General features: G+C 46.8%; 1 protein-coding gene across 3 annotated transcripts in view; it reads right to left on the bottom strand.

Annotated features, from left to right (window-relative positions):
• The window catches only part of LOC134944386 (aldehyde oxidase 1-like), a 144,239-nt gene that overhangs the window by 15,238 nt on the left and 111,240 nt on the right, over positions 1–17,761 (bottom strand). For all 3 annotated transcript variants that reach the window (XM_063932966.1, XM_063932968.1, XM_063932967.1), the window contains 3 exons: positions 13,880–13,966; positions 12,713–12,904; positions 5,638–5,865 (listed from right to left, as the gene is read on the bottom strand). In XM_063932966.1, the coding sequence (XP_063789036.1) occupies positions 5,638–5,865; positions 12,713–12,904; positions 13,880–13,966 (507 nt within the window). The remainder of the gene's footprint in view (positions 1–5,637; positions 5,866–12,712; positions 12,905–13,879; positions 13,967–17,761) is intronic.

Raw genomic sequence — 17,761 nt, 5'->3', positions numbered from 1 at the left:
GCCCGGAGGAGCCGGTCACGTTTATGGAAGCTCCTGTAGAGTTTTCTGTATTTATTTTTTGTTTGTTACTTTCAGGCAGGTCTGGATGGCACCAGCCTGCCTGCTTCTTGAGACTTAGGGGGGAAGAACGGCCCAACCTCCTAGAGGGTTAATGGTCCCGTTCCCTGCTGACAAGACACTGAACTCCTGAGGGAATCATTCGCAAGCCCCACCATGGCAAACGTACATTCCCACAGCACGCCGCCATCCCTAACAGAGCCAGAAGACAGAAGAGTGGTGAGTACTATGCCGGCATCCCGGTCAGCAGGTCGCCGGCTATTATGGCGGCATGTGGGTACGGAGCGCGGCTCTGACAGCAGGCTGTGTCTCCAGGCTCAGAACAGCGTGGCTGCACTGCTTATGAGGGGGCGAGCCGAGCCATCTAAAACTGTACCCACACTGGCAAGACGCTTACAGGGACCCTGCTTCACTGTATTAAGCACCAAACACCTCAGCCAGTATTAAAAAAAAAAACGGGAAGACCGCAGGCCATTGAGGGGGTGGGGCTTCACTATGAGCGGATCCTGCAGCTCACCAGCGCCATTTTCCCTCTGCAGTTCCACAGTGACAGACTGACAGAGAAGCGCAGCTTCTCCGGAGGGACTCCAGATCACCTCAGCGGTACCAGGGGGTCATAGCAAGGAAGGGGGGGAAGGGGCGTTATTAGTGTACTAAGATCCTATCAGGGTACTTAGTCTGCGACCCAGCTAAACTTGCAATTAGCAGTAAGGTCGCTGTGTGGCTGGCTCCAACATACTCTGTGTCTCCCTGGCAGGGCTCTGTGTGGGTTACTTATGCTTAACCTTTTCCTGTGTGTGAGTTCACATTTGCAATGTCAAAGGAGTGTGTTTCATGCACGGCAGAGTGTTTTTCTTCCCCTGGAGTATCACTACAGTGTACTCAGGATAGTACACACTGTCATGCTAGTGGGTCCGAACCAGCATGGTTGGATTCACTAAAAGGATGAACCTGAAGACCACCCGTAAAAGATGATCTATTCTCGATTATTTCTAGCAAATTATCCCAGAATGAGAAAGAGACGCAATACTTAAGACAGTCTGTGGATGACCTGATGAATAGAGATTCCGGCACCATACCAGTGCCTCAGACCCCTCCCACTTATCCACAAAAGCGTACACTGGCTTAAATCCTGCAGGCTGACACTGATGACGACGTGCAGATGCAGAGGAGGGTGAGGTGGACTCAGTGGGAAGGGGGGGATGCAGCTCTGTCACAGGGGGTACAGGCTCTAATAGAATCTATTAGAGATGTTCTGCAGATTCCTGATAAGGTGACAGAGAAGGAGGAGGTATCCTATTTTAATGTAAAAAAATAAGCCCTCTGCTACTTTTCCTGCATCAAAATAGTTGAATTCTCTGTTTGAAGAAACCTGGGTTAATCCTGATAAAAAGTTTCAGATCCCTAAGAGATAACTTACATCCTTTCCCTTTCTTTAGGATGATAGAAAAAAATGGGAAAACCCACCGACTGTTGATGCATCGGTTTCTAGGTTGTCACGTAAGAAAGTCTTACCTGTCCCTGGGAAAGCCTCCATAAAGGACACAGCTGACCGCAAAATTGAGAACACTCTCATATCCCTGTACACAGCTGCTGGGGTGGCCCAAAGACCCACTATTGCTTGTGCATGGATCACTAGGGCCATTGCTAAATGGTCAGGTAATCTAATTGAGGAGTTAGATTCCTTATCCAGGGGGGGGAAATAGTTTTACTCCTACAGCATATACAGGATTCTGCAAATTTTATGGTAGAGGCCATAAAAGAAATAGGTTTGCTCAATGCACGCACCACGGCCATGGCAGTGTCAACACGCAGGGGCCTATGGCTACGCCAGTGGACTGCGGATGCGGATTCCGGGAAAGGTGTGGAAAACCTACCATTTAAAGGTGAGGCCCTGTTTGGAGCTGAACTGGATACGTGGATTTCCAAGGCACGGCGGGTAAGTCTACATTCCTTCCTTCCGCAGCCCCCCCAGCTAGGAAAACCTATTCTGCTCCAATTCTGCAGTCCTTTCGGACAGCGAAGTTTAAAAACCAAAGGTTCTTCTACGGCCTTCAAAGGCATTAGAGGTAAACCCAGAAAACCAACAACTGCAGGTTCACAGGAACAGAACCCGGTTCTGCTTCCTCAAAGCCTTCAGCATGATGGTGGACCGCACTGCCTGTAAGACAGGCAGGTGGGAGCCCGATTTAAGATTCTTCAGTCACATGTGGACAACGTCGTGCCAGGATCCCTGGGTCAAAGATCTTATAGCCCAGGGCTACAGACTGGAGTTTCAGGAAATCCCACCTCACAGATTCTTCAAATCAGGCTTACCAGCTTCTCAAGAAGCAAGTATGACTTTACAGGAATCAATTCAAAAACTGGTACAGACTCAGGTCATTGTTCCAGTTCCACTTCAGCTGCAAAACCAGGGTTATAATTCCAACCTGTTTGTAGTACCGAAACCGGACGGTTCGGTAAGGCCCATTTTAAATCTCAAGTCGTTGAACCCGTACTTACGGGTGTTCAAGTTCAAGATGGAGTCTCTGAGAGTGGTGATCTCAGGTCTGGAGGAGGGGGATATCAAGGATGCGTACCTTCATATTCCAATTTGGCCACCTCATCAGGCTTATCTAATGTTTGCATTACAGGACTGTCACTACCAGTTCCAAGCCCTGCCATTTGGCCTTTCTACGGCACCGAGGGTGTTCACCAAGGTAATGGCAGAGATGATGTTTCTCCTCCGCAAACAGGTAGTGAACATAATACCGTACCTGGACGATCTGCTGATAAAAGCACCATCCAGGGAGAGGTTGTTGGACAACATTGCCCTCTCAACCCGACTACTCCAGGATCACGGGTGGATTCTGAACCTACCGAAATCTCATCTGGAACCAACACGGAGGCTTCCATTCCTGGGGATGATACTGGATACGGAGGCACAGAAGGTATTCCTTCCTTTAGACAAGGCATTGGTAATCCAGTCAATAGTACGGGATGTTCTAAAACCAACCCAGATTTCGGTGCATCTATGCATTCACCTCCTGGGGAAGATGGTAGCCTCTTACGAGGCACTATAGTACAGAAGGTTTCACGCAAGGCCATTCCAGCTGGATCTGTTGGACAAATGGTCCGGATCCCAAAAATCCTCAAAAGAATAAAAAGGGAAAAGGTTCAAGCAATTCTCATTGCTCCAGACTGGTCAAGAAGTGCCTGGAACGCGTATCTACTGGGATGCTCCTAGAGGACCCGTGGCCTCTACCTCTTTGCGAGAACCTTCTACAACATGGTCCGTTCCTCTATCAGGACTTACCACGGCTATGTTTGACGGCATGGAGGTTGAGCGTCAAATTCTAGCCCAGAAAGGGATCCTGGATAGGGTTATTCCAACCCTGATCCGAGCCAGAAAAGGGGCAACATCTAAACATTACCACCGTATTTGGAAAAAATATGTCTTTGTGTGAGAACAAGAAATTTCCTGCGGTGGAATTTCAACTGGGACGTTTTCTCCTTTTTCTGCAGTCAGGTGTGGATGTGGGCCTACGTTTGGGCTCCATAAAAGTCCAGATTTCAGTCTTATCCGTTTTCTTCCAGAAACAATTGGCTTCTCTTCCTGAGGTTCAGATATTTTTGAAGGGGTTTCTGCACATCCAACCGTCCTTTGTGCCTACTACGGCACCTTGGGATCTCAACGTGGTGTTGCAGTTCCTGCCTTTACAGGTCGTTGATGTCAAGTTTCTTACGTGGAAGTCCGTCACACTGTTGGCCTTGGCTTCTGCAAGGCATGTGTCGGACCTGGGGGTGTTGTCTCACAAAAGCTCCTATTTGATTTTTCATGAAGATAGAGCTGAACTCAGAACTCGTCAGCAATTTCTTCCAATGGTGGTGTCTGCGTTTCATATCAACCAACCTATTGTGGTTCCGATGGTCACCGACACCTCTGCTACTTCAAAGTCCTTGGATGTTGTGAGGGCTTTGAAGATCTATGTGGAGCAGGCAGCTCGTCACATAAAATCTGACTCGCTGTTTGTTCTCTATGGTCCCAATAAAATTGTGTGTCCTGCTTCAAAGCAGACAATTGCATGCTGGATCAGGCTTACTATCCAGCATGCTTATTCCACGGCAGGTTAGCCATTTCAAAAAATCTGTACAGGCCCACTCTACTAGGTCGGTGGGTTCTTCCTGGGCAGCTGCCCGGGGTGTCTCAGCTTTATATCTCTGCCGAGCAGCTACTTGGTCAGGTTCGAACACGTTTGCTAAGTTCTACAAGTTTGATACTTTGGCCTCTGAGGACCTTCAGTTTGGTCAATCAGTTCTGCAGAAACCTCAGCACTCTCCCACCTGGTTTGGGAGCTTTGGTACATCCCCATGGTACTACTGTGGATCCCAGTATCCTCTAGGATGTAAGAGAAAATAGGATTTTAATTACCCACCGGTAAATCCTTTTCTCGTAGTCCGTAGAGGATACTGGGCACCCGCCCAGTGCTTCGTTATTCCTGCACTGTTACTTGGTTAAGTATTGCTGGTTCAGCGGTTGCTGTTCCTGGTTTAAAGTTTGGTTAGCTTGGCTTTCCTCTAGTTTGTGTGTGCTGGTTCGGAATCTCACCACTATCTTTTTTATCCTTCTCTCAAAGTTTGTCCATCTCCTCGGGCACAGTTTTCTAGACTGAGTCTGGTAGGAGGGGCATAGAAGGAGGAGCCAGCCCACACTATCAAATTCTTAATGTGCCCATGGCTCCTAGTGGACCTGTCTATACCCCATTATCCTCTACGGACTACGAGAAAAGGATTTACCGGTAGGTAATTAAAATCCTATTTTTTCAAACACAGCCTGTAACATGGTAGTTAGGAGCTGATTGGTTGGCACTTTATCACTGTGCAATTTATCACTCTCCAAGGCTTGATAAATCTGGGCCTCCTCAGGGGTCTATTCATGAAGCAGTGAAAAGAGTGGAGAAGTTGCCCATGGCAACCAATCAGCTGCTCTGTATAATTTTATAGTATGCAAATTATAAATGTTATGTCAGTGCTCATCGGTTGCCATGGGCAACTTCTCCACTGGCTCACTTCTCCACACTTTTCACTGCTTCATGAATAGACCCCTTTAATCTTTAAATCACCACAATACAATTTGCAAGGCTCAGAATATTGGGAGTTGAGAACAGACTTGGATTACCTAACAAGTAAGAAAGTATTGAGAGATAGCATTAACCTCTGTACAGAATTTGCTATTGCTAAACTAATGTTCCAGGGAGGTTTTCTACTTCAATTGTGTTTCTTAATCTGTCAGTCGGAGATGATAAAAGGGTTACCATGAGCAAGACCCAAACACGTTCCCAGGACACCCTCATTTTATATTAAATCTGTATTAAACAATTGCTCCAGAAGATGACGCAATACTCTATTGGTCTTTGGTATGTCTGTAATTCACAACCGCCCATTCTTCTTACCCCCCCCCCCCCCCGCACATAAACATTTTATTTTGTGAAAAGTCCTATTATATAGCAATTATAACTCTACACTTATAATGTGTAAAAGCAGTGTAGGCACACAATTGTTCTAGTACATTCTGTTGCTGTGTATTTCCCATTAGGGTACCTGATTTTGATAGGCCACACAAAAGGCGACTGGATACTTCAGTGGGATAATGGCTATGCCCCGTTTTGTCCAGTGGTTTCGTTTGTTGAATTCTCTTACTGCTTTCACCCTGGGGTGGTATCCGGCGCTTTCCATGCACTCCTGCCAGCATCTGCTCAGATTGGTCATATCAAACTCCTGCCGGGACGGTGTCACACTGACGTTTCTGTACATGTTCATCTCTCTGACCTACAGCAAACAGTGACAAATCTGTAGCTTTATTATTAACTTATTAGCAGTTATTTATATAGCGCACACATATTCCGCAGCGCTGTAAAGAGAATATTTTAGTCGGTCACATCAGTAGCCCTACCCGCTACTTTGGAAGGAACACAAATATGTATAAAAAAATGTTTCCTTCCAATAATTTCTCTAAAGTCCTAATGGATACTGGGGAATAGTATATCACCATGGGGTATAGATCGGGTCCACTGGAGTCTGGCACTTTAAGAAATCAATAGTGTGTGCTGGCTCCTCCCCTCTATGCCCCTCCTAGCAGACTCAGTTTAGACAATGTGCCCAAGGAGCCGGGTACATTCTGTTGCTCTCCAGAGAGTTTTCTTCAGAAATTTCTTTTAGTTATTTTCAGGAAGTACTGGTTGGCAACCAGTATGCCTGCGTCGTGGGACTTAAGGGGGCGACCGAACCAACTTCCTAAGAGTTAATGGTTCGTAATCCCAGCTGACAGGACACTGAGCTCTTGAGGTGATGTTTCTCACACTCCCAGAGGGTCAGCCCACGCTGGCAGCATGCCGCCACCCCTTAACAGATGATGAAGACAGACGCGGTGCGGTGAGTGTTACACCAGGGACCCGGTTAGCGGGTCCTCGGTGCATATTGGTGGCATAAAAGGACAGTGATCTCCCAGCTACGGGCTGCGGTGCACACTGATAACCCAGACTGGCAACTTAGTAAACGGGGGTTGCGTACTCTCGTTTGACATTTTTTTATGAAGAAAGCCAGTATAAATTAAATGCAGGGACCGCATGCCATTATGGGGATGGGGCTTCCCAGAGAGCGGGACCAGAGGCTAAACAGCGCCATTTCCTGATACAGGCTGCATTTGGAGACTGCTCCTCCACAGGACCCACTGAATCACCATTGTAAATGGTACCAGGGGTTATAGTGAAGGGGGGAGCACAATCAGCACATAATCAGCGGTTTTACCTCTGTGTGGAAATGTACACATAGAAGACACCCAGCGGGGGCGCTGTTCGGTCTCTGGTGTAGTGTGCTGGTTCCAATTCTGTGTCACTCCATTCAGGGTGGTCTGTGATAAGTGTGCATCACAGTGCTCACTAATACTGCACTGTGTTATCATACTAACTGTGTTTTCTGCTCAAGCATGTCTGCAGATAAGTCTGTGTGTACTTTATGCAAGGCTAGGTTTACACCTTCCTCACAGGGGTCCCTCATGTGTACCCAGTGCTCCATTCCTTCACAGGGAAGTAATGTGCAGGAACTTGAGTGGATGGAATCATTTAAAACTATGATTTCCAGTATTAATTCAGAGTTAGCTATGGCTAAACAAGAAAGACAGACCCTGAAACAAACTATGGACATGTTTATGGTTGGTGCTGCAGACCACAGACAGGTTCTTCAGCCCCCCTGTTGGTCTCTCACAAACACACTCTCCCTCAAATATTAAAATCTGACTCTGATTCTGAACTACTAGAGTTTGATGAGGGAGAGGCTTAGGTGGACGAGAATCATTCCCTGTCCCCAAGTGTTGAGGCCCTCATTTATGCCATTAGAGATGTGCTCAATCTCCCCGATAAAGAGGAAGAACAGACAGAGGAATTGTTTTTTAATGTGAAACCAAAGTCCTCAGCAACCTTCCCAGTTTCTAAAGAATTAGATTCCCTGGCTAAGGCAGCATGGATAAATCCTGACAAAAAGTTTATTACCCCTAAACGGGTGTTAAATTCATTCCCTTTCCGTGCGGAGGATAGGAAAATCTGGGAAACCTCGCCAACAGTGGATACTTCTGTGTACAGGCTGTCACGTAAGATTGTTTTACATGTACCTGGGGCTGTTTCTCTTAAAGAACCAGCTGATTGTAAAATTGTAACCACTCTCAAATCAATTTACACTACAGCGGCTGTAGCCCAACGCCCTACCATAGTATGCGGCTGGATTTCTAGAGCCATGGTAAGATGGTCTGAAGGGGCTGCTCACACTACCTCAGGAAGAGATAGTTACATTACTCCAACACATCAAGGAAGCTTCAAACTTTGAGTGAGGCGGTTAAGGAACTTAGTATCATTAATGGCCATACCACTGCTATGGCAGTATCTGCTCGTAGAGCCCTGTGGCTGTGACAATGGTCAGCATATGCTGATTCTAAAAAAAAGGGTTGAGAACCTTCCTTCTACAGGTGATGCCTTGTTTGGGGAAGAACTGGACAAGTAGATCTCTCCGGCAACTGCAGGTAAATCTACATATCTGCCGTCTGCCCCGCCACCTGCCAGGCGTCCACACCCTGGACCCTCCCTGCAGTCCTTTCGGGTGGCCAGATTCAGAGGCAAAGCCAGAGGTGCCTCCAATGCTGCTAGAGGAACTTGTGGTAAGTCCCATAAACCAGCAGCTGCTGGACCTGTGGACCAGGCCTCAGGATCCTCTTCCACAAAGCCCTCGTCGTGACGGTTGGCCCAGCAGCAAGGCAATTTTCAGGTATGTGCTCGCCTCCAACACTTCGCCCACATATGGGCAGAGTCCTGCCGGGATCCTTGGGTGAGGGACCTCATATCCCAAGGATACCGACTGGAATTCCAGGAACTCCCTCCTTTCAGATTCTTCAGGTCAGGCTTACCAGCTTCACAGGAAGCAAGGGTTTCCTTACAGCAGGCAGTGCAAAAGCTGCTTTCTACAGGAGTTACTGTTCCAGTGCCTCCTCAGCTGCACACACAGGGGTTTTACTCACGTCTCTTTGTGGTTCCGAATACGGATGGCTCAGTACGACCGATCTTGAACCTCAACTCCCTGAACCCATATCTTCAGGTGTTCAAATTTAAGATGGAATCTCTAAGAGCAGTTATAGAGAATCTGGAGGAGGGGAAGTTTCTGGTGTCCCTGGATATAAAGGATGCATACCTGCATATCCCGATTTGGCTTCCTCACCAAGCATTCCTCAGGTTCGCGATTCTGGACCAGCATTTCCAGTTTCAGGCCTTACCCTTTGGTCTGTCCACAGCCCCAAGGGTATTCACAAAGGTCATGGCAGAAATGATGCTACAACTGCGCATGAGGGGTGTCCAAATAATTCCATACCTGGACGATCTCCTGATAAAAGCGGTGTCCAGGGAACAGCTGCTGCACAGTATCGACTTGACTACTCGTTTACTTACAGATCATGGATGGATACTCAATTTCCAGAAATCTCACTTGGAATCGTCTCAGAGAATTCAGTTCATGGGGATGATCCTGGATACGGTGTCTCAGAAGGTTTACTTTTCCATGGACAAGGCTTTGACTATTCAGTCTATGGTACAGTCAGTGCTGAAACCTCACGTGGCCTCAATTCATCTGTGCATTCGCTTGCTGGGCAAGATGGTAACCTCCTACGAGGCAATACAGTACAGCAGGTTCCATGCACGACCATTTCAACTGGATTTGTTGGACAAATGGTCGGGATCTCACCTGCACATGCATCAGCGCATAATCCTGTCATCGAAAGCATGGATATACCTGCTATAGTGGCTAGAGGTCTCCCATCTGGTGGAGGGTCAAAGTTTCAACACACAGTCATGGACGCTGTTGACAACAGATGCCAGCCTCTGGGGTTGAGGGTCTGTGACTCAAGGAGCGTAGTTCTAGGGGACATGATCGATTCAGGAATCTGCTCTTCCAATCAACATCCTGGAACTCAGGGCAATTTACAATTCTCTACTACAGGCCTCATCTCTCCTTTGGAATCAGGCCTTCCAGGTGCAGTCGGACAATGCCACGACAGTAGCGTACATCAGCCGACAGGGAGGTACAAAAAGCAGGGCTGCAATGCAAGAGGTATCAAGAATACTTCTCTGGGCAGAAGCCAACGCAAGGGCCATCTCATCTATTTACATTCTAGGAGCGGACAACTGGGAAGTGGACTTCCTAAGCAGGCACAACCTCCATCCAGAGGAATGGGGCCTCCACCCTCAGGTGTTTCAACAACTTATTCACCGGTGGGGTTGTCCACAGATAGACCTGATGGCTTTTCGTCTCAACAAGAAGCTACGCTGTTACTGCTCCAGAACGAGGGACCCACAGGCGGTGGCAGTAGACGACGCCATGGTCTTACCAGTTCGTTTACCTGTTTCCTCCAATCCCTCTAATACCAAAAGTTCTCAAAAGACTCAAAAAGTAAAGAGTTCAAGTAATTCTCATTGCTCCGGATAGGCCTCGATGGGCCTGGTATGTTGTCCTCCTAACCCTTTCGTTGGAGGATCCCTGGCCTTCTCAAGGACCTTCTTCTTCAACAAGGACCGTTCGTCTATCCAGATTTACAGTGGCTACGTTTGATGGCCTGGAAGTTGAGAGGGAGATCTTGACCAGGAAGGGTCTTCCATCCAAGGTGGTTTCCACTATGGTTCAGGCCCATAAGGTGGTTACATCCAAACATTACCACAGTATTTGGAAGAAATATGTTTCTTGGGATTAGGGTTGAAAATGTGAAGTTTCGTCTGGGCCTTTTTCTTCTGTTCCTGCAAGCAGGATTGGATAAGGGCCAAAGTCCAGATTTCATCTCTCTCTATCTTTTTCCAGAAATAACTGGTGGTACTTCTGAAGTACAGTACTTTCTAAAGGGGGTGTTGCACATTCAACCACCCTTTGTTCCTCCCACTGCTCCGTGGGACCTCAATGTGGTATTGACCTTTCTCCAATCGGATTGGTTTGAACCCTTACATAGGGTTGACTTGAAATACCTAACGTGGAAGACTGTTATCTTACTGGCCTTGGCTTCAGCTCAGCGAGTGTCGGAATTGGGAGCCTTGTCCTGTAAGAGCCCATACTTGGTGTTCCATGAAGATAGGGCGGAGCTCAGAACCCACCCGCAATATTTGCCGAAAGTGGTGTCTGCCTTTCATGTGAATCAACCTATTGTGGATCTTGTGTTATCCGACACTTCTGTTGCTCCAAAGTCCCTGGACGTTGTGAGGGCTTTGAGGATTTACATCAAAAGGACTGCTCGTCACAGGAAGTCTGACTCACTTTTCGTCCTTTATGATGCTATGAAAATTTGTCGTCCTGCCTCTAAACAGTTCATTGCTCGTTGGCTCAAATTGACTATCCAACAAGCCTATACTTCCGCTCTACCGTTGCCTAGTTCTGTTCAGGCCTACTCCACAAGGTCAGTGGGTTCTACCTTGGCGGCTGCCCGGGGCGTCTCTGCCCTACAATTGTGCCGTGCAGCCACTTGGTCTGGTGTGAACACGTTCATTAAGTTCTACAGGTTCGACACCTTGGCCAAGGACAACCTTCAGTTTGGTCAGGCAGTTTTGCGGGGGTCTCAGCATTATCCCACCCGTTCTGGCAGCTTTGGGACGTCCCCATGGTAATATACTATTCCCCAGGATCCACTAGGACATTAGAGAAAATAGCAATTTAATACCTCCTGGTAATTCCTTTTCTCATAGTCTGTAGTGGATACTGGGTGCCCGCCTCAGTGCTTCGATTTCCTGCTTACCTGGTTGTAAGTGTTCTTGGTTGGATGGCTGTTGCCTTCCCTGTTCCATTTTGGTTAGCGTTGCTACCTTTCTATAATTAGCATTGCTTTCCTCTGTTCTGGTTACCTTTGCTATCGTATTTTTTGTGTGTTGGTTCGTTACCTCACCGCTTTATGTGTTATATCCTTCTCTCAAAGTATGTCCGTCTCCTCGGGCACAGTTTCCTAGACTGTCTGCTAGGAGGGGCATAGAGGGTAGGAGCCAGCGCACACTATTGATTTCTTAAAGTGCCAGGCTGCAGTGCACCCGATCTATACCCAGAGGCGTAACTCTGGGAGGCAACGGAGTCATCTGCCGCCGGGCTCCTGCTCTGAAGGGGGCACCTCTCCTCCCATTCTGTGACATTATTGAATTAAGTTAATTGATAGCTGCTGCTATATCTCTTCAGTTGTCAACTTCCTCACTGGTCCCTGCAGCTTACAAATCACACCCTTTTTATTATACTGTAGATACACATTTTATAAGTGTCATACCCAGGATTAGAAACCACAACCTATTACACTGGAAGCAGACACCTTACTGATGGAGCTATTTGCTCCTGTATGAAAATTCTAACTATATGAAGTTACTTCTCTGACAATTACACATAACTTCATATAGTTTGAATTCTCATGCTTACTGATCAGGAGCAAATATCTCTATCAGTAAAGTGTCTGCTGTCAGTGGTACAGGTCATAGGTTCTAAACCTGGTTATTATGACTGCTAAGAAACGTGTGATTTAAAATAAAAGACAATGAAATGTATATATACAGTATATAAAAAAAAAATTCCGAACACTCCACACACACACACACACACACACACACACACACACACACACACACACACACACATATATTTATATATATGTATATATATACAGTATATATTATAATATATATATATATATATATATACACACAGTATATATATATATATATATATACTGTATATATATATATATACTGTGTATATATATATATATATATATATATATACTGTATATATATATATATATACTGTATACGCACACATACCATATATTTATCGAACTATAGGGGGGGCACCAATATTTATCTTGCCTCCAGGCAACTGGGACGAACTTACGCCACTGTCTATACCCCATGGTAATATACTATTCCCCAGTATCCATTACGGACTACGAGAAAAGGAATTACCGGTAGGTATTAAATTCCTATTTTTGCAAACGCCATGAACAGGCGCCGATCACATCTGTCGTGACAGAAATACATTGAGGCTGTTAACACTTTGCTTATTCCTTAAACAATTATTCAAGATAATGATGAAATTCTGTATTCATGTATCATACAACCATCACTTCCAGTACCTGATGAGGGGCTAGGTTGCACTTTGCTGCAACTTCATCCATCCAGACTTCTGTAATCAGAGCACACTGCGGGAACCCAAACCCTCGGAACGATACGTTAGATGGGAGGTTCGTTTTGCAAACTCTTCCATAGCATCTCAGATTGGGGAGCTGGTAGGAAGCGTCTGTCTGAAGCACCGACAACTCCATTATCTACAGGAAGTAGTAACTCGTGTTATTAAAAACATTACCATTTTTTGCCTCTAGTGTTGTACCGCAGTTTCATTTAGAAATTGTCACAACTGCGCAAGTTACAACTGTCTGTCCGCAGTGTGTTACAAGAAGCAACTCCGGCCAATCAGCAGACCAGGATTAATATTATCTTTATTTGGAGACCATCGACACATTAAGCAGCGCCAAACATAATCAGATCATGATCCAAACAAACAACGTACAAGTGCAAGAAACAGAAGACTGTCTCACCGGAATTGCGCTGGCTCCCTCAAAGCGCAGGCTAGAAATTTGCTTTATATGTTTGTTTGGAGGAATACCGCCATACGGAGAAGAAGAGTCCTCCGAAAGTCCTCCCAGATTATTTGAAGAGCATATTTTTAGTCTACTTTATAGTATACACGGTAACCACTGTTTTAGACTATTTCATTATTGTAATACACTATGGGTGATGCGCATTGGCTCTCATTCAGCAAAGATTGCAATTTCCTTTGCACCTCCTTCCTGCAACTGCGATAGCAATACTGCGATGCGATGGCAGTCTGGGATGAACATCGCGATCATCGGTTGCAATGTTTATCTGCAATGGCAGGCTGAGTAAGCCGGAGCTTACTCAGACTACCTGTATACGTGACGCAGTCCTTAGCCTCACCACTCCCGGAAAACGGGGGCGATACGCCCCTCCCCCTGTCCCTCTGGCAGTAAACAAGTGCTTCTGAAGAAGGAGTCCCCAAAATGTCATGTGTCTGTGCATACAGTATATATATGTATATCTTTGAAGTTTACAATATGTTACTGGATATAGCAAGCCATCCCCTTACTCTCTGTCCATGATTTTGTATATACATTATCCTGAACATTTATATAGCCCCCAAAATTGCTTTGTATGGAATTACAGGTGCAGCTTCAGTTTCCAGTTATTTAAAAGAAACTTTTGGAAAAGTGTCCACAACTTACAAAGATAGATTCTGTCCCAGAATAGCCACCATTACTGTATAAACTGACATCAGCCGCCACGATTCTCCCATCATTCATAAATCCCACCTAAAATAACAATAACAAGTCAGAAACATTGCAATAGTTATTCCAATGACAAAAGTCAGCAAAAATAGTTCCAAATGTTTATTTAGTTATATAAAGGAAGAGAAGCATGCCTATAATACAAGTTGCTTATTAGCATTTATATATCGTATTATTTATGGCACAAGCATAATCGTGTAGCTGAAAGCAGAAACCACCGGGGGGCATAACTAGTTTTGGAACATCTCATACAGCTGCCATGCTAGGGTGCCTGGTGATGTGGGTCCTCCTGCTCTGGAAGCTCCTACTCAGCTCTTGTCAGTTTGCACGGTGGAGTACTGTTTGGGTATTTAGTTCCAGAGTAGGGCACCACACTCCACTGTGCAGGGCCACGCATACGCAATAGTGCGGGGCCTCTAGTGCAGTAAGTAGATATCAAGCAGTCGGTAACACCAAAAATTTGCTATGGGACTTGGGAGGAGATTTATGAAATCTTGGAGAGCGATCGATAATGTGGAATTTGTGCAAATGGCCATGGGACTCTGGAGAGCTGCAGAAGTGTGTCTTTACTCCCTGCAGTCATCCTGAACAATGACTGCAGAGGAACTTCCTGTATAACATACACTTGCTGTATGACAATGGGATGGCAATGTTGTAACTTCCGCCGGGCACATACAGCATCTATAGATAAAGTACAGAAGTTGCTAATAGCAACCAATCAGCTTATAACTCATTTTTCTAATTCAGTCTGTAAAATGACAGAAGCTGATTGGTTGATACTTTATCTCTCTCCGAGATTTGATAGCTCTTCCCATTGGTGATTGCAAGTTAAGCCCCCGGCAAGTATATTCTTCTGTTTCTGCGTCCTATGAATAAAGCTAGTGATGTGTATATGTGTTCTAAGTAACTTATTATAGGCATATAATTACTGTACATGAGAATAATCCTGTGATCTGTAACCAACGGCACTGTGCCAAGCGTCTCTGTTATCTTCTGTGCAGGTGCTACAGATGAGAGGACATCAGTAGAATTACCCAGATGCTGGCAGCCGGGTAATGTGGCAGGGTGGGGGCAATAGACACATGTGATGGCTGCATGATAATACTGAGACGGCTGGTAGCGAGCAGGTGTAAATCTGCAGGTAACCTCATTCCCCCCATTAAAGCTGCTATTGGCCATCTACAGTAGGTTATGTTAATCTGATCAGGTGCTGTCTTCACTACTACCATGGTGCCTCATGCCTCTCCCACATTATCTATTGAGGATAGGTTTCCTAATGTTCCCAAATATGTGTGTACAAGCTTGAGGATGTAGCAGAGTTTCTGTACACACCAAGGGATGCCTTACAGCTACGTACAGCCCAGTTACTTAACTGGTAGGATTGTTTTATTGAAGATAAAGCAGGTACAGCTGTACTCACTGTTACATGCACTGGAGCTGGAGTGGATCAGAATGTCATGCAGATCACCAGGCGGTGAGTGCAGAGGCGGAACTACCGCCAGTGCAACCAGTGCGTTGCACTGGGGCCCGCCTCTGTCCAGGGGCCCAAAGCATGTAATGAGTCAAACTGACTCATTACATGCCGCTGTGCACTGCGGGCAACCGCTGCCCGCAGCGCACAGCCGCCCGAACAGAGAGGAGAGGAGCAGCGGTACGGGGGAGAAGGAGGAGGAGGGAGGTGGAGGAGGGAGCCGCAGCAGCGCTTTGTTACTGGTTGAGGCGCTGCTGCCCCTCTGCTTCACTATAGGCTGTCTTCCGAGAACAGCCTATAGTGAAGCAGAGGGGCAGCAGCAGCAGCGCCTCCACCAATAACACAGCGCTGCTGCGGCTCCCTCCTCCACCTCCCTCCTCCTCCTTCTCTCCTGCCCGGGAATCGTCTGACGCTGCACCGAGGAGCCTGAGCCAGCGGAGAGGGTAAGTATAATTCTTCTTTCTTTCTTTCTTTCTTTCTTTCTTTCTTTCTTTCTTTCTTTTCTACAAAAAAGGGGGACTGTCTGCTACAATGTGTAAAAATGGGGAATCTGCCTGCCACAATGTGTAAAAAGGGGGAATCTGCCTGCCGTAATGTGTAAAAAGGGGGAATCTGCCTGCCGTAATGTGTAAAAAGGGGGAATCTGCCTGCCGCAATGTGTAAAAACAGGGAATCTGCTTGCCGCAATGTGTAAAAAGGGGGAATCTGCCTGCCGCAATGTGTAAAAAAGGGGGAATCTGCCTGCCGTAATGTGTAACAAGGGCACGCTGTCTGCCGTAATGTGTAACAAGGGCACGCTGTCTGCCGTAATGTGTAACAAGGGGACGCTGTCTGCCATTATGTGTAAAAAGGGCTTGCTGTCTGCCGCTATGTGTAACAAGGGCACGCTGTCTGCCGTTATGTGTAAAAAGTGTACGCTGTCTGCCGCTATGTGTAACAAGGGTACGCTGTCTGCCGTTATGTGTAAAAAGTGTACGCTGTCTGCCGCTATGTGTAACAATGCCACACTGTCTGCCGTTATGTGTAAAAAGGGGACGCTGTCTGCCGTTATGTGTAAAAAGTGCACGCTGTCTGCCGTTATGTGTAAAAAGGGGACACTGTCTGCCATTATGTGTAAAAAGGGCTTGCTGTCTGCCGCTATGTGTAACAAGGGCACGCTGTCTGCCGTTATGTGTAAAAAGTGTACGCTGTCTGCCGCTATGTGTAACAAGGGCACGCTGTCTGCCGTTATGTGTAAAAAGTGTACGCTGTCTGCCGCTATGTGTAACAAGGGCACGCTGTCTGCCGTTATGTGTAAAAAGGGGACACTGTCTGCCGTTATGTGTAAAAACAAAGTGCACGCTGTCTGCCGTAATGTGTAAAAAGGGCACGCTGTCTGCTGCTATGTGTAAAAAGGGCACGCTGTCTGCCGTTATGTGTAAAAAAGAGGGACGCTGTCTGCCGTAATGTGTAAAAAAGGGGGACGCTGTCTGCCGTAATGTGTAAAAGGGGGACGCTGTCTGCCGTAATGTGTAAAAAGGGGACGCTGTCTGCTGTAATGTGTAAAAAGAGGAATCTGTCCGTCGTAAGGTGTAAAAGGGTCTCTACCTGGTGTAGTGGTGCTACTGTGCGGCGTAATTTGAATAATGGAGACTACTGTGCACCGTTTTATGAATTGGTATTATTATTTTGTGGCCACACCCCTTCCCCACGAAGCCACGCCACTGTATTTTTGCGCGCGCCTACGGCACGCACTGCCCCTGTTTTGCATGCAGGGGTGGGGCTCCAATGCCGTTTATTGCACACAGTGCTAAAATGTCTAGTTACGGCACTGTTGCTAGGTATCCACTTCCCTGAGCAGGTCCCCCTCACCAGATCCTCTCCAGGGGTGAGGGGGTGGACTTGGATGGGATGGGGGGGGGGGGGGGGGGGGCCCAAGCTAATTTGTCGCACATGGGCCCACCGCTCACAAGTTCCGCCACTGGGTGAGTGTATGTACAGTAGTTACCGGGTAGCGATGCAGGATGCTGAAACAGCGGTTATATCTACAGGTAAACTCAGGTCTCACAGGAACTAGGTGGAAGATTACTGTTTCCCACTGTGGCACGCTCGCACAGGGCGGGATGTACTAACAGGAAATGCAGTAAAAACACAGTTTTGGGGGTTTTATGGCATTTCCCATGAGTACGAAGTCACGGATGCCGGGGCTTCAGTGTGGAGGCTAATTCCATAGAAGCGTATGGGCTTCTTTACGCATCAGTACTGTCAGAGGGATCTGATCTGATCCCTCCCCTTCATCCCACGTGGCCGCCTTCTCGTGTCATGAACCCAGAAGTCCAAGGATCGGTGGCCATCGCAAAGGGTGGTTC

The sequence above is a fragment of the Pseudophryne corroboree genome, chromosome 7 (genome assembly GCF_028390025.1).
Source record: "Pseudophryne corroboree isolate aPseCor3 chromosome 7, aPseCor3.hap2, whole genome shotgun sequence".
Taxonomy (NCBI): domain Eukaryota; kingdom Metazoa; phylum Chordata; class Amphibia; order Anura; family Myobatrachidae; genus Pseudophryne; species Pseudophryne corroboree.
The sequence above is the reverse complement of the archived record's forward strand: the minus strand, read 5'-3'. Positions and strand labels throughout refer to the sequence as shown.